Raw genomic sequence first — 20,444 nt, 5'->3', positions numbered from 1 at the left:
ACCAGGGCAATGGGGGACCTGAGGCATCCCATCAGATCTCCCCTTTCTCTCCCCTGTTATCTCTGCTAGGACCACCTTTGTATTGTGGGATGGGAGCTGCCCTGGTTGTCAGGAGAGGCCTGCGTTTGAGACTCGCCTCTGACAGCCACTGGCTGTGTGACCATCCTCTGGGCCTCCAATCTTTCTCTGGAAAATGGGACAGATATCTGTACTACGCACTTTGCAAGGCTATGGTGGTGCACAAATGAAATGTGTTTAAAGTGCTTTTGTGAACCTCCAAGCAGTCTTGTGACCACTATTCTCTGCTGTGGTGCCTGTCAGTCACCCTGGGCATTTTCAAGTTAATGTGACAACATAAATGTAAACTCTGTGGACAGATACCCCCATCAGTCCTTGAAAGATGGAAATTCTGAGTCAGCTGCTTATCCTCAATCTTCCTGCCTCTATTCTCACACTTCTTACATGCCATGGTCTGTTACTATGCTCATGTCCCACAGGGATTTATGCAAAACACTCACTTTTAAAATTTCTTGATGATTTTCTGACGCATACAACCTTCCATCTCGAACTATGTCTTCTATTAACTGTTGATAATCCTCTGTGAAATGAAGGCAGAGAAGAAGAAAAGTGATTTGAGACCATCAGCTTTAAATTGCTTTCTTCCTTCTGTCCCCTCTCAGCCAAGAAGTTACTGCATCGGCATGTGGCCAATACAGAGGCTCAGGTAGACCACACAGAAATGTTCTTGGAGCCTACGGCCCAACCCACAGACAGAGCTTTGTTTTGTCTTGTGTCCCTGGCACTCAGAAGAGTGCCTTACCTGTAGTAGGTGCCCAGTAAATATTTGTTGAATTGGATTGGACATGAAGACATAAAAAATGATTCCTGCTTACCATCGTAGGTCACGTAGGGTACTTGGAATCCTTTGCCGCTGTTTCCTTCATTTGATTTAAACTGAATCCAGAGCTTTCGAGACCGGGACGTGAAGGCTATGGGCCTCTCATAGGTCTGGCACGTTTCATAAGTGGTGATGGACGTGGGGGAAGCTGCAAAGTAGAGCAAATGTCGCTGTGTTGGAGGCCATCCTGTGTTTTCTCCCCCGGGGCCTGCCTGACATTAGCATGACAGTCCTTTGGATTTAAGGTGAAGATCCTAGTGCTTCCCATTGGGAGGGAGCATGGACACTCAGGAAAGGGAGGGTCTTTCCCTTTTGCCACCACTTTGTACCCAGCTACACTAGCTCAGAACTGGGGGTGTGTGTTCTTTGGGGCTCTTCTCTTTCCCTTCCCTATTTCCAAGCCATGCTCAAGGCCTGTTGCTTTTTACCTCTGTATCCATCTTCTCTGCCCTCACATAGCCCTGCCCTTGAGTTCAGGAGCACATTGACATTCAATGAGATAAGCATAATTGGTTCCTAATTGGACTTCCTGACTCCATGCTCTCCTCCCTCTAAGCTAGTCTCAATGCACAGGGCTGGCCATTTCATTCCCCTGCAAAAGAAATCTCGACACGATACAATGCCTGGCATTGTAAGGCCCTCCATCTTCTGGCTCTACCCTCCTTTTCCAGCCTTTCCAGGTTTTACATTCCCTCCCCCCAGTGGGCACACTTGATGTTTCATGCTTTGCCCAGGATGCGTCCCATACCTGGAACACACTCTGTGCTTCACTCTGCCTGTTGCATCTTCCTTGTCCTTCACAGGCCTAGCTCAGCTGTCCCCTCCCCCATGAGCCCTTCTCAGGCCTGCTCCTGCCCTCACTCCCAGCTTTCCCCTAGCCTTCCTAGAGGACTTTGTCTGGACCTTTCCTTTGCTCAGTGCATGCTAACTTGTGGCACACTTATTTGTGTACCTGTCAGGACACAACTCCCCCCGACCCCAGTAGAAGGTGAGCCCTTTGAGGTCAGGACTGGTGCCTTATGTAAAATCCAGCTAACCAGAAGGCCTTGTTTGGCTGTTTAGTTATTCTCATTCATCCCAACAACAACTTTGGCAAGGTCAGGGGAAGAGAGAGAGGGTGGTGCAGAGCAGGGATTATTATTTCCATTTCTTGGCTAAGACACTGAAGAAGAAGAGGAAAGGAACTGCCCAGAATGACACTGGTCATGACTGATAGAGCCTGGCCATGGTCCCGGGGTCATTCTGACTGAAGTCCAAGGCTCCTGCTAAGGCGCCACACTGCTCCTGAGAGACCGTGACAGTGATGACATTGCCTTCAAAAGTAAGGCCTGTCTGTACAAATGCAAGGTGTTAGTGTTGGTGTGGTTATTTACACAGCTGGCTAGTACTCGGGAGGAGCCTGGTCTAGGGAAGGCTTTTAGAAAGAAATGTAAGAGCATGTGGTATAAGTGTCTCCCTCTTTCATCTGTAAGATGAGTAGGTTGCACTAGGTGACTTCTAGGGTTCCCTGCCACACTTGAAACGTTGTTATTCTTTTATGGTGTGATGGGATACAGGGACTCTAATTGGCCGCAAGAGATTAGTGGTAGGGTGCTGGGCTTTTGTGAAAATGTGAGTTTCATGGCAAGAGCCCTTGATGGGAGTCAAGAGACTCAGGCTGATTCCAGCTCTGGCACTTACTAACTGTATCACTCTGGGGAAGTCACTTCCCCTCCCCAGGCTCAGTTTCCTCATTTAAAAAATGCAGATAAGAATCCTTATAGTTATCTGACATGGGATATTGTGAGGAAAGTCCTTTTTTCAAACATTAAAAATGAGATGTCAATAATAATGCTAAATACTGACAATACTTTGATGGTTCAGTGGGCTTTCCTTTACCAGAATAGATTAAACTGGACCACTGACTTACTAGATCTGCTCTTCAAAAACTAGCTTGGATCCAAATGTAGAGAGAGGGTCTTTACTCTTCAGCAGTGAATTCTTTGGCTCTGGTATTTTATGAAACATCATAATAGTGACAGTGATTTGGAATTTAGGTCATTATTAACAGACATATCCTTTGACTTAAAGTTCCCCATAGTTCATCACCAGCCACTTACAACTTTTTCTCATCACTAAAACATCGCCACATTCATCTTCGATGGGCAGGAATATCTCTGGCACCACAATGAGAATTCTCCTCTTGGGTGGAGGGTGGATGTTCCATATGCATTCCACGTTGGCTGGGTAGTCACCAGGGTAATTGGGAGACTCGATGTAGCCAGTGTAATCTCCCAGTTCTCCTCCACAGTGCTGGTCTGTGGAGAAACCAGAGCCTTCTTGAGAACAGAGTCTGTGTCTTATTCATCTTTGTACCAATCTCTCCTTATGCACCCTTAATGTTTGTGGAGTGAAGGAAAGTAAAATTAGGGATCGCGCTTCCTCCTGGCCATACGTGAACTACTAAATGCTTAGGTTTCCTGGGCCCTGAGAGTGAGAATTGACCAGTGTCTGAACAGCGTCTTTGTATTCTACCCCCATCCGTAAGAGAAGATGGTGAGGACAAAGTTGCTGTCTTCAAGTGTCTGAATGGCTGGTATGCAGAAGAGCCATTCGCCTGGTTCTGCTTGGCCGTGGGGGACAGGACTAGACTCGGGCGGTAGAAAAGACAAAAACACAGATTCAGGCTCCCTGGATCCCCAGAAGGAGCTACTTCTTACGCAACTGGAGCTACCCAAAAGTGAGACTGATTCTTTAGGGAGGTGATGGGTTTCCTGTTGCAGGAGATTAGCAAGTACAGGCGCTAAATCCTTTGATCCTGAGGTCCAGACCAGAACTTTTGGTACAGGTTCAGTCTAGTTAGTTGAACAGTGATGAACACCCAGTGGTTAAACCCAGACTGTGGTGCTGACCTAGCTAGAGACTTCATAATAAATTGCTGATAAACATCTATAACCCTCAGGTCTGACATCTGACTACAAAGGATGTGTTCAGGCTGTAACGATTAGGCCTTGGTCTGGGAGAGCTACTTCATGGGTTCCTCAAAACTTGGAAGGTATTGTCCATTTAGAAAGGTCTGTGATGGATGTAGCCTTTCTGTCTGGAGGTGCTAGATCAGTCCCGTGTGGCTGTGGGGCCTGGGAAGGCTGTATGGAAGCCAGCTTTTCTCTCGCCCAGCTCCACTACTGTGGCAGAAGTGCTGCTCATGACAAAGGGGCGTGAGGGGCTGCAAAGCAAGGCCTGGGAAATTAAGCAGGAAGTGACGAAGGGCTCCTAGCAGGGCTTGGTTTCCTGTCCACTCCCAACCCCTTCCATCTTGGTGTGACCTCTTCTGGGCTATGCAAAATCCACCCACAGACTCAGAGCCAGAAGGCACCTCAAAACTCATGTGGGCCAATCCTCTCCACCTTGCTCTCATACCCTGAACTCCCACAGTGTTGCAGAGGAGGAAGCAGACCCACAGCAGGGGACTGGCTCGCCCACAGTCCCGTGGCCTCTAAATAGCAGATTCAGGTTTTCAACCCAGGCTCTCTAGCTAGACATCCTGTCAACTATATCATGTCTCCTTTAGAAAACAAGTTTTATCCTGGAATCAGTGCAGGGACAATAGCTAGCTTTTGTCTAGCATTTATACAGAGCTTTACAGTTTGCAAAGCACTTTACAAGGACGGCCTCATTTGATCCTCACAACAACCCTAGGAGGGAGGTGTTGCTATTATCTTCATTTTACACATGAGGAAACTGAGGCACATAGTGCTCAGGTGACTTACCCAGGGTCACACAGTAAGCGTCCGAGGCTGGATGTGCACTCAGAGCTTCCTGATCCCAGATCCACAGCTCTGTCCACTGGGCCGCCTTGCTGCTTGTGCTAGTCACCAGGCCTTTAAGTGATGTTTGTGCCTGCAATCCTAAGCCCTATCTTTCCTTCTAAAAATGGAGACAATAATGCCTGTCCTGCTTCCTTCTCTCACAGTTAGGGAGATAGTCAAATAAGAGAATGTATATGAAGGTGCATTAACTATAAATGCCATACAGAAGCAGACAGGTATCTTAATCGTTACTTCGCAATGCATAATCACAATCATTATTATTTTTAGCAGTAATGGACTCCCAGACTCCTCAGTGCTGTGCTTATGGCTGTCGCCCCAGCAGGAGGAGAGACGACTTACTTTTACAATGAGTGACGTTGGTAGAGCCGTCGAAATCGGTGCTTGTGTTACCAGGGCAAGCTATGCAGTAGTTCTGACCAAATTCTGGTTGGTAGGTGCTGACAGGGCACCGGATGCAGCGATGGGTGGAGGAGTTGTAGGAGTGTCCAGGAGAACAGTGGACTGCAGAGAGGCGCAAGAGGAGCAGTTAACTAGCAGCACCAGCAGACGCAGGACTCGCTCCGTGCATCTCGTTCTCTCGCTCCCGTCACAGCGTTGTCACGAGCGACTTTTCACAGGACTCTGGCCTCTGTGACTCGTATGCCCGAGTTGCAGAGATTGCTTCTGTCTGGCCTTGTAAATCAGCAGAACTCCCTATTTCTCTCTAACCATGCCTAAACCTTACTTGGTCTTAAAAACCCAGCTAGTGCTCAGTTCCTTCATGAAGTCTGCCTTGGCTACTCCGCCCTTCACTGCTTTCCTCCTTCCTCTGAGCTAGAGAATTTGTTGTTAGTCTTGGGCAGACTGCCCCATCCTCTATCATAAGTATAAAGATGAGATGAACAGTGGCTCCACCATGGAACCTCAGGAGCTAGACGGTCTGACTGCAGAGGTCATCTAGACCAGCTTCCTCATTCTACAGATGAAAAAAACTGAGGCCCACAGAGGTGATAGGACCTGGCTTGCTCAGTTCTCCATTTGGGGGAAGGAGGGGAGCTCTTAACAACTAGACAGGATAGTCAAGGCATGAGAAGAGAGAAGGATTCATCTCAGTGAGGCGGCCTGCTTGTGCTGGTCTGGGTCTGCAGGTTCCGTCTCGTATGTATATGTGTCTATATTTGTGAGTGTGTCTGCATGTGTGTATATGTGTACATGCACATGCATAAGTGTGTCTATATATATGTGTTTATGTGTGTCTGCATAGAGGTGAACACAGATGTGTATGTATGCTTGTGTTGTGTCATTAGGTGTATGTGCGTGTAAGCCTGTATATGCATGTATGTGTTGTGTACATGGGTATGGGTATGGGTGTATGCATGTGTGACTAAAGCTGGAAATCAGTTGTAAAACAAGATATAAAACCTTAGAGAGTGTTCGAAGGAGCTAGAAGGAACTGCTTTTCATTTGGTCTCTTTACCTTCAGTACCTAGGACAGTTCCTTGTACATAGCAAGCACTTAATAAATGCTTGTTGGATCACACCAGATTGTACTATTATAGCATGACCCCACTTGGAAAGCTTCCTCTAACTTGCCAAGTGTGCATGGAAGCTCTGGACCCCCTCTGTGGTCCATGGCTGCGGCTGCATTATTCCACTTCCAAACCTGCTGCTGAATATTAGAAGCAGGAATGGGTGCGAGGAGGGTGTATTTACCTTTTGTCTCACAGTCTTGGAATGAAACAGCTCCTTCATGCTTGGTCACCAGCCCCCCTCCACAGGGGAAGCACAGGGTGCGTCCTGGCTCGGGCTGGTAGGTGCCCAGAGGACATGGCCTGCAAGGTTTGAAGCCATCGGATGAGTAGAAGCCAGGAGAACACTGTCCTGAAAAATTAAAAGTCATCTCTTATGGGAGGAAGCTGGTCCAGTAGGGACCAGTGGCCTGGGGACAGCTTCTGAAATGACAGCCACCAGCAGACCAGCTACATCTGTGATTTAGCTCTTCCTACAGCCCACAGGTAGAGGGGAAAGCCCCAAAGGCACTGCGGGCAAATTCTGGAGAGAGGAGAGTTTCTAAAGCTGGCTTAGAGAGCAGGGCTCACAGCTCTGGAACCAAGCATTTGGGGAATTCAAAGTTGAGAACAGAGGGGCCACTTTGATCGGCTCTGATAGAGCAACTGACTGGATCTGCAACCTCATCCCATTTTTTACAGAAGAATTAGATAGAAATTCATGGGATTTAGAGCTAGAAGGACCTTATAGGTCACATAGTACAAGCTTATTTTACAGACACCAAGAGTAAAAGCCCAGGGTTACGTGGGTAGAAAGCAGCAGAGCTCTCATGTGGAGGGGGCTGATCTTTCCATTAGGTCATGGATTTCTTAGCCTCCCCAGTGGCTAGGACTGTGCATTGAGATGCTGTTTCCATGGGGGCTGGGACTATAGAAAGCAGGCTGGTCTGGTGCAAGCCTGGGATGAACTTTACATGGGATTGCATGAGGGTCCAAGAGAAGGAAAACCGATGCTTTTATGTCGGTAGCACAGCATTACACAGAGTCCTCTCCCAATCTTTCCCTTGGTTGGTGGCTTGACCTGAGTTGATGTAATTCCATTGAGTAGAATGACCCAAGTAGTGTGGGCCTAATGGTAAGTGCCTCTGCTTTCCAAGACTGAGACAACATAGGGCAGGGGGTGGACTTGCCCACTCCTAGAGAAATCAAATTTCACTTGCCTCCGCATTCGGACACATTTCGGGCGCCTGCTACGCCTTGGCCATCGTTACTTGGGCAAGGCTCACAGGTGAGCTGACCTTCTGTATCTTGATAGGTTCCTGGCAGGCAAGGAAGGCACTCACTGTGCTCTCCGCTGTAATAGGTGCCTGGTCCACAGGTCACTGAAAAAACAAAACAGAACCCAACCATGAGAACATTCTTGAATTTGCTTCTAGACCAGGAGGACCTCAAGCCTGTATCTCTCGGAGGCTTCTGCCTGCCTCATTCTCCTTTCACTTCCTGCCCAAGAACAGGGACAGCTCTTGCTCATCTTCTCCCTCAGATAGGATCACAGATCTAGAGCTGGAAGGGTCCTTAAAGGCCATCTAGTCCAGCTCTCTTCTTTTACAGATGAAGAAACTGAGGCCTGGAGAGGCGAAGTGATTTGCCAAGTTTGTAGGTCTAACCCTGCCTACTCCATGGAAGCGTTGCTGGTGCCATTAGAGGGGATGAATGAGAGGGAACCAGATCCTTTGAAGGGAGGCAGGTGGGGCCAGTCATAAATTCTTGGCCATTCCCATAAGAAGACATGCATGGCAGTGTCCATAACTTAGCCTGGATACTTTCACCACCTGTACACGTGCTATCTTTAGCTCCCTAGATAAATCACAGATCGTGGACCAGAATAGAATAGAAGCTGGGAGGGGACCTGAGGGATTGTCTACTGTAACCCTCTTCTTTTTTAGAGGAGAAGTGTCTCTCCCAAGGTCACATGGGTAAAAGCTAAGGTTATGGAGCTTTGGATTCTCTCCTCCAGCCTTCCTAACTTCTTGGCTCTGGACCAGCCTACCTCAAGGGGGAGTGGGGAGAATTAGAACATGTGGGTGATTTCCTGGCACATTTCCTCTTCTCAGACCTCTGAAATCTGGCTCCTGTCACTTAACAGAAGCTACTCCCTTCAAAGTTACCGTTGGTTGACCCTTTAAGTTTCAGGTCTTATGACCGTTATCGGCCCTCATCCTTTTTGACTTTGCTGACTGCTCCCTTCTCCTGGATATTCTCTCCTCTTTGGGATTTCGTGATGCTGCTTTTTCTTGCTTCTCTTTCTACCTGTCTGACCACCTCTTCTCAAACTCCTTTGTTAGACCATCATCCATATCGCGTCCCCTAACTATAGAGGTCCCCGAAGGTCTTGTTCTGAGCCTCCTTCTCTTCTCTTTATATACTGTCTGTGTTCAGAAATTCTGAGTGGTTTTCTTGTTATTATTTCTTGAATTACAGTGTTGAGGTTTTTTGAGATGTGTTCTTTTGGAAGATCTATGATGCTTAAGTTGTCTCATGCAACCTATCTTCCAGATCAATATGTTTTGCTTGTATAAAGATCATGTTTTCTTTCAACATTATGCTTTTTGCTTCTCTTTTTTCCCCAGATTGTCCTACACTTCTGTGTATATGCATCACGAATCAATTGTTCTCTTTTTACTTCTTTGGTACGATTTACCAGTAGATAGAGTGCCAGGTCTGGAGTCAAGAAGACTCCTCTTCCTGAGTTCAAATCTGGCCTCAGACTCTGGGCGAGTCACTTCACCCTGTTTGCCTCAGTTCTTCATCTGTAAAATGAGCTGGAGAAGGAGAGGGCAAACTCCTCCAGCATCTTTGCCAGGAAAACCCAAAACGGAGTCACAGAGAGTCAGACACAACTGAAAAATGACTCAGCGACAAATTCACACCTTGTGTTCTGGCGGTCCTTTCTGCTGTGCAGGACACACATTTTGCTTTCGTGATTCTTATTTCCCTCTTGAACTTACAACAACATTTTGTTGTACTTCCATGATATCTTAGGAATCCGTCAGGTCATCTGCCTCATCTGATGTGGATTAATTTTCCTTTGTCTCACAATATTCAGAGATGTTTGGACTCGTTTAGCTGATCTGGAGGTTATGTTCCCTTGTGTTATTAATATCTCCCCTTTTATTAATATCTCCTCTGCCTGTGCTCAAAGTTTTTAACTTTGTTTTCTTTCTCCTGAGGTCTTTGGGAACTTCAGTCTCTTTACCTTCTATTCCCCTATATCACTCACTCTCTGACTCCTTCCCCTTTAATAGTGGCTTCCTAGGGGGCAGTTCTAGCTTTCTCCTACACTGGGAAATTTACTTTTCCATGGTCTTAGTCTGTGCCCCAAGTGAATTTTGTTTTTGGTGGGGCACAGATCTGGCCCCAGCTGGATGTCAGTCTTCTTTCCCTTGGCCTGGTGGAACCACACACCCACAGTGACATTCTGCATCTCTATCCTTTAGTTTTCTGACTGAATATTGTTTCAGCTTCTACTCTGTTATCTCAGGCAGGGCAAACTGCTCACTTTCCTATATATTGGCCTCAAGGCAAGAGAGGATGTGGCCAGAGTGGGTTGTGGGGCAAGTCATTGAGCTGTGCTACTGTGCCATAGCATGGGGGCTAATAGAGAAAGGGATGTTAAGTTGGCACTTTGGGGATTAGGGATTAGCCTTCTCTGCTGCTAGTTTATTGGGTTGTGACCTCATTAGGGTTCTTGGTCTCGGATGGGTGGGGACAGCTGCGATTTCTTTGTCCCTTGAGAATACTTTTTTATTGTTCCATGACCTATAAGTATCTGTACTTTCTCATGTGGTGGTGACCTCATTAGCTCCCATGAATAGCAAATGACTACCAAAATCTATATACTCAGCTTTATTCTCCTAAGCCCCAGTCCTCCATCACCAACTACTTATTGGACATTTCAAAATGGATCTCCAATAGGCATCTTAGACTCAGGATGTCCAACACATAAGTCATTAACTTTCCCTCAGACCCTCTCTTCTTCTGATCTACTCTGTTTCTGTCTAGGTTACGCCATCCTTCTAGTCATCCTCAGCTCCTCACTCCTTTGCTCCACATGTCAGTCTTGTCCTTGTTACCTCCATAATCTCTCTTCCTTCTCTCCACTCACATAATGACCCCCTCAGATCAGGCTCATCACCTCCTACCCGGACCACTGTAATACAGTAGTTATTGTAACAGCCTCCTGTTTGGCCTCCCTGCCTCAAGCCTCTTCTCTGCTACGCTCCCTCCCCCACAGCCTGCCCAAGCTCAGCAAACTCTTGTGGCTTCCTGTTACCTCTGGGATCGTATACAAACTTCTCTGTTGGGCATTTTACAGTCCTTCCCAAGCTGGCTCTGATCAACCTTCCCAGGTTCGTTGTACTTTACTCCCCTTCACATACTCTGTGGTGTGGACAAACCAGTCCCCTTAATGTTCCACATACACAGCCCTCCAATTCCCATCTCCCCCCTCCATCCCCCTGCCTGAAATCCTCCTCCCTCTTTAGAATCTTTGGTCTCATTCGATGCTAGGCTCAAGTGCAACCTTTTCCATGAGGCCGTTCCTCCTTGCCCCTACCCTGTACTGTGTACATACATATACACATACACATATACATACACAGATACATATACATATATACATACATATCATACATATACATGTTTTGTATCTATCTACATATATATATATATATCTACATATATATATATATATATATATTTATATTTATACAGATATGTTGTCTCCCCCACAGAACGCAGACTCCTTGAGAGCTGGGACTATTTCCCTTTTGTATTTGTAGCCCTAGGAGTTGGTCCAGTGGCAGGCACATAGTAGGTACTCAACAAATACTGACTGACTGACTTACCACACTTCCCGTCCTGCAGCACCAGGCCAGGGCTACACGTTTCCTGCCCTTCAGGAGTTCTAGCTGGTTTCTGGGCCACTTCATAGTCTGTACCCGAAAACTGAAGGTAAAATTGCTGTTTATTAATAGATTTCCGCAGTGTTTTGATGGCGGCCTGCAACTTCTGCTCCAGCTTTTTCCGGACACAATCAGTGTTACAGGTGTCTGAGTAAGAGATGAACAGGTGTAGTTTTTAAAAGTGACTCACATTTTTATAATGCTTTAGGGTGGACAAACTTCTTCCCTCACGATAGCCTTGGGAAGTAGCTAGGGTGAAGATTATTATCCCTCTTTCTCAGATGAAGAAACTGCTGAGAGCTTCAGTGATTTGTCCAGGGATACTTGAGGCCTACACTCCAGACTTCTGACCAATTCTGGGCCAGGCTTCTTTCTACTTAAACTCCACAGCCCCTGTTTAGCATCCCAGACAGGAGCGAGACCTCCTGGTACAGTGGATGGCACCCTGGGTTGGAGCCGGGAGGTCTGCATCTGCAGCCGCCTGAGCTGTGGGAGAGACCCTTGCCTGGTGTCACCATGCCTTCTTTTTGCCTTAGCTTCCTCAAGTGTACACTGGGATCCGAAGAGCACCTAGCCACAGGGCTGCTGTAAGGATCAAGTGAAAGGGCTGGCAGCTGTGCAGCAGACCTTAAAGGGACCAGAGAATGGAAGCTGCTGTCATCACTAGGACTCACTTGGGATTTCATTGGTATCAGGAATTTCTGATGAGGAAACCTGCTTCTCCTAATGAGGTCCATGACTCTTTTGCAACTCAGAGTCTCCTGAGGTATGGAGAAGCTGAGCTCTTTCCTCAGGGTCACTTTGGTGAGTAAGGACATGTCCAAGGTGGGCCCTGAGCCGCCCTCTCTGACGCTGAGGCCTGCTCTCAGGCCAATGCCCTGCTGCCTCGTCTAAGCATCCTCTTGGCATTGCTGTTGTTAGCACTGTTTCTTAAAGTGTCCCAGAGAAAAGGCCCCTTTGGGTCACCTGTTCAAGCATATTACCAGCCCACAGAGCAGGGTATCTTCTACCTTGAATCCTTATGGCAAAAATGTGTGTGTATGTATACGTACACATATGCGTACGTTTATATTTGTGTGAATATATGTGACATAACATGTAGTATATATTATGCACACACATATATACATATATTCTTGTTATAAAATTATTGCATAAAATAATAAAAGTCTGTCAGATGACCTTTCACAAACCTGAGACCTCATCAGACTTCACCTCTACCTCAAACTCGGCAGTGATATGGGACACTTCCTTTGAAGGAGACTTGCGGCCCCGACGCTTCTTCTTGGATGAGTCACACTGCAGGTTCACAAAGGTCACTTGGCAGTTGTCTGTACAAGAGAATTGACCACCTTGGCATAACAGAGGTGACGTGAGAGAGACAGACGAGAAGCATGGGGCAGGCAGAGCTAGGAGGGCAAGGATTGGACTGGGCATGGAGAGGGCCCTCAGGAAAAGCCAAGTGAGTGGATGGATGCACCATTAACCCGAGGCCTACAGGAGGAGTTGGTAGGTGTGACTTCAGTTATTAAGGGCCTACTGCGTGTGGGTACTAGGGGCATGGAGCTGGCAAATGACGCTGTCCCTTCCCTCAAGGCACTTACAATCTAATAGACAACTACAGCGTAAGCTAGAACAGGATTAAGGCCATGGGAAAGGTCAGTGGCATCCTTTACCACTGCAGACTGGCAGCTCCTTGGCATTGCCAGAGAGGTTAGGGGCCACGCCAGGTCCTCCTAGCTTGGAGGCCTGCTCCATCCACTGTACCACCGTGTAATGGTATAATTTACACATAAATGTAATTAATGGAAGTTAAGCTGTCACTTCAACAACTGTAATATTTTTGTGATGGGGAAGTGAACCCAGGCACAAAAAGCTCAGAAGATATAAGCTAAGAGACCCAAGAGATCATCGTGTCCCACCCTTTGCTTTACAGGTGAAGGAACTGAGGCCCAGACAAGGTCAGTGACTTGTCTAAGGTCACATAACTAATGAGTAGCAAAGGCAGGATTTAAATGCAGGTCCCTTGCTCCAAACCCTGGTTCTTTCTGCTCCCTCGTGTAATAATATTTTAAGTTTGTACAACACTTGGTAGTTTGCAAAGTGCATTATGTCCATGATCTTATCTGTGTCCTCCTAATAACTCTAGGGTGTAGGTAGTCCATCTCATATGTCTTTGACAGATGGTGAGACTGTGATTTGCCCAATGGCACATGGCAGAGGGAGAGCCCAGAGCACAAATCCATGGCTTCTCCCACTGCTTCATGGCAGCAGTGACTGAGGCAGCTGATAGCACAGGGGATCCGGCACTGGGCCTGGGCAAGTCACTTAACCTCTGTTGAAGGCTGTTTGAGGCTGCTTGCCTCAGTCCTCTCAACTATAAAAATGAGGACAATAACAACACTGACCTCCCAGGGTTGCTGTGAGGATAAATGAGATAATATTGATGAAGAAGCTCCTAGTCCAGTGCCTGGCACAAAGTAGGTGCTCTAGAAATGCTTATTACCTGTTCTTGCACCTGGCATGGGGTGCAGAAAAGGGAGAGTCAGAGTTAGAGGAGGTGACTGTGTCCTCAGCAGCCTTTGGAGTAGAAGTGACCAGCATCGGGTCCTCAGGTGGCTGTGGCCCAAGAGTGGGGAGGGTCATTTATGCAGCCACAGCAGCCTAGTGGCGTTGGCCTTGGAAGGCCCAGGGTTCCTTGCTCTCGATCACTGCTCATAAAGAAATGTTCTTGTGGATAATGTGGCCTCCTTTGATGGTGCTGGGACTAGAAGCCAGCTGGCCTGACTCTGCTCACACAGTTCAGCCCATCACTGCACCTGAACTTCTGATTCTTCTTTGGAGCACAGCAATTTGGTACGTGGCTTTGGATTGGGAGCCTTTTGAGAGGTCTGTGTCACATCTGCCGCTGTTTCTCCAGCGCCTTCCTAGCAGGGGGCTTTACACACAGTAGGCACTGAGTACATGGTTGTTCATCCCTCGATGAATACATGTTGAATTTCCTGAAGCCTTTCCTGTTGCCTTCCCTTCTTGCTATCCCTACTTCCTACCAAGAAAGGGGCTCATCAGACCCTCTCAGACCAGGACCCTTTTCCTCTCCAAGATTCTCTGCCCACTGGCTCCCATGGGAATGGATGACAGGCACCAGTCTGGGCAGGCAGGCCACTCACCTAGCAGTGATTGCTTTCCCACCTCCTTCACCTTATCCTTGCTACGTCGCCGCAGGTGACATTTAGCATCTCTGATTTTGAAGCGGGCTTTCTGCTTGACGGGGGGAACCAGAGAATCTGCAAAAAAGCCAAAGCAGAGGACCCCTCAGGGCATGCTGTTAGGGTGCCCGGCTGAGGGAGCACCTCAAGGTGGGGGCGTGAAGTTCCCCAGGAAGTTCTCCATCTCCCCTCCCCTGTCACCCAACAGTGATTAATGGTAGTTTGTCAGTTACTCTGACCGACAGCACCGTGTGACCTTTGGCCTTTTAGGTGACCTGAAAGAATCAGGAAGGGCTCAGAAGGTGTCAAGAACGTACTTACTCATGACCCTATCTATGGCACAGAATTATCACAGGCCAAACTCTTCACCGTTTTCTAAGCCTAAAACCTTGGGCACTTTGTACCACAAAAAAGCAGCAGACTTTCCTAGGGACAGTGAACACTTAGGATCACAAAGACAGGTAGGGAAAGCCAGCCAGGAATGAGAGCATTTACCAGCCATGCTGGGTCCACCATAGAGACCTGTCCTCTGGCTCACCATGTCTTCTTCCTTTCAATACAACAGTTTTTAGGACATTACAATCAGCTTTTCCGCACAGAGGAGGCAGAGGCAAAGTGACTTGCCCAGGGTCACACAGCTATTAAATGTCAGGGGCAGGGATTTGAACCCAGCCCTTCTTGCCTCCAGGCCCAGCACTCTGTCCATCACACAGAGTTGCCTTTCCTGATGACTCACTTTTCAAAGGATCATAGATTTAAGGAAAAACCTTTTGTTTGTGGTGGAGGCAAATGGCAAGTGCCTTGCAGTCTTAGAGTGTCTTGGGGGCAATGAGAGTTTCCAAGGATTTGCTTGGAGTCTGTGCCAGAGGTGGGGCTTGAACCCAGGTTCTCCTGCCTGAAGCCTTCTCTGTCTCCTCTACCCACTGCTAAAGAGAATCAGAGTATCCTGGAATCTTGTTCAGAAGCTTAGAATACTCTTAGTGTCTCAGCATCGTGGGGCTTCCTAGGTGAAGAAGAGAGCAGCTGGGTGTCGCAGTGCACAGAGAGCCAGACCTGGAGTCAGGAGGACCGAAGTTCAAATCCAGTCTCAGACACTTCCTAGCTGCGTGACCCTGGGCAAGTCACTTCACCCTGTTTTCCTCAGTTTCCTCAGTAAAATGAGTTGGACATGGAAATGGCAAACCCCTCTGTTATCTCTGCCAAGAAAACCCAGCTGGGTCACGAGGAGTTGGACATGACTGAGAAACAACTGGACAGCGACAACAACAGATAAAGAAGCCCCTCTTCTACCACACCACACTTATCAGATTGGCTAATGTGACAAAACAGGAAAGTGATCAATGTCAGAGAAGATGTGGGAAAATTGTAACACTAGTGCATTGTTGGTGGAGTGGTGAAATGATCCAACCATTCTGGAGAGCAATTTGGAACTGTGCCCGAAGGGCTATAAAAATGTGCATACCCTTTGACCCAGCAATAGCACTTCTAGGGCTGTATCCCAGAGAGATCGTACAAATGGGAAAAGGACCCACATGTACAAAAATATTGATAGCACCTCTTTTTGTGATGGCAAAGAATTGGAAATTGAGGGAACACCCATCCATTGGGGTATGGCTGAACAAGTTGTGGTATATGAATGGAATGAAATACTCTTGTGCTGTAAGAAATGATGAGCAGGCTGACTTCAGAAAAACCTGGAAAGGCTTGTATGGTCTGATGCCGAGTGGAGTGAGCAGAGCCAGGAGAACGTTGTACACGGTAACACGTTGTGCGAGGACTAACGTTGATAGACTTAGCCCTTCTCAGCAATACAAGGATCCAAGACATCTCCAAAGGTCTCGTGATGGAACGTGCTCTCCACATCCAGACAAAGCGCGATGGAGTCTGAATGCAGATTGAAGCCGACTGTTTGCTGTTTTTTTCTTCTGTTTTATCTTGTTTCCTCTTTCGGGTGGTTCCTCCTATTGGTTCTAATCCCTACTTACAACATCACTAATGTGAAAATATTTTCAATAGGAATGTATACGTATAGCCTATATCAGATTGCTCACCATCATGGGGAGGGAGGGGGAGAAAAATCTAAAACTCAAAAGCATATGGAAGTGATTGTTAATAAATCAAAATAAATTAATAAAAAATAAAAAGAAGCCCCTCTTCCACTCTTTCTGCTCAGTCAGCTTTATGTCTTCCAGGCCTTATGCATCTTCCCTGGGCCTGCACCATATGAGGCACCAGGCAGTGCTGGTTGAAGGAATAAATGAGAGGGGCTACCTGTGCAGCTGGGGACGGTCGTGTTGCGTTTCTGCTGAGACTTGCCCTGTTGTCCCGGGACGCCACAGCTCAGGGAGTAGCTGCTCTCCGAATCTGGGAAGGGCAGAAAGAGTGACACAGACACACCGAGGCTCTGACAAAAATCCTGGCAAAAATCCCTCCCTCAGAGTCCCTCAAATTAGCATGGTACCTCCCATGTAAACCAGAAGTTGTCTGAGAATGGAATGCCAACAATAATAATACCCAATAATCTGGGGGTGACTGGCCAAAGAGGGTTTCATCTGGGTACGTGTGCATCTATCTGCATATTTCCGATACATGTTTACTCTGGTCTGGATCTGTGATTTCATTGATCTCGAGATGGCCTGGGAAGGAAGCTTCCCTCACCTCTGCAGATCCACACTGGCTGTGCACATTCTAGTCTAGGAGAGCTGCTTGGGGGTGCGTGAGACATTCAGTGCCTTGCCCAGGGTCCCACAGCCAGAATGGGTCAGAGGGGAGCCCTGAGCCCAGTGTTCCTGACTGAAGCCAGCTCTGTGACCACCGCACCCCACTGCCTGATGATGCAGTAATGAGAATTCGTGCTAATAACAGAATGGCTGACCTTTGGACAGCCCTTTAGAGCCACAGCTCTGATTTCCTTAGCACTTCAAATTCCATACCGCACGCCCTCCTCCAACACAAGGCGTGTAGAGATGGTCGGATGAGTATTTTTATCCCCATTTTACAAGTGAAGACACGGAGGCTCAGAGGGGTGACAAACAGTGTGTCTCCCGGGCTCACACAGTTAATGAGCAGTGAAGCTGGGTCTCTCTGACCCCCAGTTTGGTGCTAGGTCTACTGGGCCTCACAGCTTTTTTCATGACAGTAAGAAAGATCCTGTATGATTGCAAATGGCTTTTTTTTCTTTTCAAAGCCCTTTCAGTGCCTAGTCATCCAAATACCCCCATGAGGTATTTTGTTATGTAATGGAAAGAGAGCTAAATTTGTAGTCAGAAGAGACCTGGGCCAAATCAGAGCCACTTAGTGACTCTCACTCTAGGCAGTTCCTGCTTAGGCCCCTGAGCTTCAGTCCACTCACCTGCAGAAGCGGGGATAACACTATTTGTGCGCCTCTAGTCCCCACTCTCCATTGTGATGACCCAATTAGATAATACATAGGAAATGCTTTAGCACTCCTAGAAGTGCCCCATCAGTGTAAGCTACTGACCCATTTCACAGATGGGGCAGCTGAGGCCCAGGGAGGTGAAGGAGCTCCCCAAAAGACACCCAGGTGATCAGGGCCCTGCTGAGACTCCAACTTTGATCTCCATTTTCCACTGTCCAATCCAATCCAACCCAACTTACATTTATTAAACACCTACTATGTGTTGACAATGCAAAAAAAAAAAAGTTCTTCTGAGAGCTTACGTTCCCCTGGGGGGATGTAAGGTGTACACTGTCTAGTGTAAACATGACCATGTGAGGGAAGTGGGAGTGCTAACATCTCAGGGGATCAGGGAAGGCTTGAAGGAGGCCAGGGATTCTATCCCGTGTTCCTTATGTTTGACTAGAAAAGCCAGGGAGCCTTCAACTGCCCTGGCTCAAGCCAAAGGAGAGAAATCTGTCTCCCTCCTCCCTTTGGGAGGGGCCTCGTAGCTGCTGGAGTTACCTGGAAGGAAGAGCGTGTTGGATGGGCAGGCCAGGAAGCAGGTCTCCAGGCCCCCAGTCCTGCTGCAGGCCAGCTGGATTCGAGGGGCTGCTTTTGCACCAGGGAGGCATTTCACTGTCTCTGAGGAGGAAGACATAAGAGGTCACACGCCCGTGCAAGGGCATCCTCAAGGAGGCAGCTCACGCAAGGATCAGGAATGTGAAAGGGGCTGGGGGTGGAGAAGGGATTTCTCAGAGCCCACTGCACCCACATCCAGGATGCCACATCAAGTCACTTCACTTCAACAAACATTTTTTAACCGCCAACTCGGCGCGGGGTCCCTGGTGAGACAGGCAGAATGCTCAGGAGCTCAGGCCTCAACTTCCAGCTACAGCTAGAAGGACCCATAGCAAGGCCCCTGTCCAGCCTTCTCAGAACGTGATTTAGGGTGCATTAGAGGAGGCAGAGGAATGAGGCAGAGGTCTCTTGGGCCAGAAGATCATTTCTGGGGTGCTGCATTTCATTCTGTGCCCCACCTCCGTAGGAGGACATTAACACATCGCCACTTATCTGGAATGGAGTCCCAGGATCAGCCGATTGACAAGTGTTGAGGACTAGGGATGGAGGAGCAGAGAAAGGACTGGAAGCATGGTGTGCAGGGACTGGCTGAAGGAGCTGGGTATGTGTGGCCTGGAGAAGAGCTGTAGGAGACCATGACTGCTACTTTTCACTATGTAAAGGTGCTGTCATGGGGGGAAGGCACAGGGGATGTTTTGTTGTCTGGCGCTGGCAGAGCCAGAAGCAAAGGGTGGCAGCCGTGGAGGCAGATTTAACTAAGCATGACCGTGAAAACTATTCCAAGAGGGCTGAGCTGTTGCTAGAGGTGGTGGTTTCCCCATCCATCCATCGTCCTCTTTGAGTGAAGTCTGTATGACCCCATGGTCAGGGTTATTGTGGGTAAGGGTCTTATTTAGGTTTACATTGGACTAGATGACCTTGGAGGCCACTTCCAACCCTGAGATCAGAAAAACATTGAAGACCTGAGATTCCGTGAGAAAATTGAGGATCCAAGAGAGAAAACAGCTTGTTCAAGATCTCACTGCCAATCGTGGCAGGCCTGGGACTAGTGTGAGGGGTCTTTTTCCTACTTTGCCCAGGACTGTTGTCTTCTGGGAGGAAGGGTCCCTTCTGCCAAGTCACTTAGCCTTAGAGACCAGAGTTGGACAGTGGGGAAGGTTTTGGCCCTGGAGTCCCAGAGTCTCAGCTTGAGTACACATTCTGCTGCTTATTCCTGGCATAACCCTTCTTAGACTTGTGCTCTATAAAATGACGAGGCTGGGTTCAATGACTCTTGCGAGGAGTCTTTGAGCTCTAAATCTGTCATTCTGTGATCCTGTAAGCCTGCCTCTGGTCTCTGGTGGCGCAGTTTCTCATCTTTCCACCGTGGTGATAACAGTAAGAATTGTCATCCCCTTCTGTTGGTCCAAAGACCGAGCCAGAGGGGATGGGGGAGCCCTTGGGACTTACTCACCAACGCAGTCCTTCTTATTCCAGTGGAGCTTCCTGCCAGCAGGACAGGAGCACTCCGAGCTGCCCATCGTATTGATGCATCCATAGTCACAGCTGCCGTTGTTGATGCTGCACTCATCGATATCTAGAAGCACAGAAGAGAAGAGCCGGCCTGGTGAGGGCAATGGGCCGGCACCTTTCTGACTGAAATGCAAACCTCAACACATAACAGGGAGAGAACATTTTGGGGGAAGGCTCACCAGTAAAAGAGAAGACAAACACCCAGAAATGGGCAGACAGCCAGGCAGAGGCATGGGGTGGAACAGAAGGGGTGCGCTGGGCTTGGGGAGAGGACACCAGAAGGCAAGGTCTCGGGGCTTTGCACTTACTCGTGTGGGTCCTTGGATGGAGTCCAAGCTCCTGGAGGGTAGGAAGGGTCTCTGTGTGCTCAAAGTCTAGCACAGCCCGCACATAGCATGTGCTCAGTAAGTATTTGTTGAATACTTAACTGTTGCTTACTAGCTATGTGACCTTGGACAAGTCACACCCCCTCTTTGTCCCTTATTTTTTTATCTGTAAAAAGAGGGGGGTGATACCAGGACTCCTGTTCCCCGAGGCTGTGGGGATGGTGACTACCCATTGAGATCGTGTGTACAAAGTGCAGCCT

General features: G+C 48.1%; 1 protein-coding gene across 3 annotated transcripts in view; it reads right to left on the bottom strand.

Moving 5' to 3' along the window:
• Positions 1–20,444, bottom strand: part of SCUBE1 (signal peptide, CUB domain and EGF like domain containing 1) — a 257,400-nt gene that overhangs the window by 17,773 nt on the left and 219,183 nt on the right. For all 3 annotated transcript variants that reach the window (XM_020982814.2, XM_020982816.2, XM_020982815.2), the window contains 12 exons: positions 19,800–19,922; positions 18,290–18,409; positions 16,639–16,731; positions 14,329–14,445; positions 12,352–12,489; positions 11,102–11,305; positions 7,415–7,576; positions 6,400–6,567; positions 5,047–5,208; positions 2,998–3,195; positions 894–1,046; positions 519–598 (listed from right to left, as the gene is read on the bottom strand). In XM_020982814.2, the coding sequence (XP_020838473.1) occupies positions 519–598; positions 894–1,046; positions 2,998–3,195; positions 5,047–5,208; positions 6,400–6,567; positions 7,415–7,576; positions 11,102–11,305; positions 12,352–12,489; positions 14,329–14,445; positions 16,639–16,731; positions 18,290–18,409; positions 19,800–19,922 (1,718 nt within the window). The remainder of the gene's footprint in view (positions 1–518; positions 599–893; positions 1,047–2,997; positions 3,196–5,046; positions 5,209–6,399; positions 6,568–7,414; positions 7,577–11,101; positions 11,306–12,351; positions 12,490–14,328; positions 14,446–16,638; positions 16,732–18,289; positions 18,410–19,799; positions 19,923–20,444) is intronic.

The sequence above is a fragment of the Phascolarctos cinereus genome, unplaced genomic scaffold (assembly GCF_003287225.1).
Source record: "Phascolarctos cinereus isolate Bilbo 61053 unplaced genomic scaffold, phaCin_HiC Scaffold_1;HRSCAF=81, whole genome shotgun sequence".
NCBI lineage: Eukaryota > Metazoa > Chordata > Mammalia > Diprotodontia > Phascolarctidae > Phascolarctos > Phascolarctos cinereus.
The sequence above is the reverse complement of the archived record's forward strand: the minus strand, read 5'-3'. Positions and strand labels throughout refer to the sequence as shown.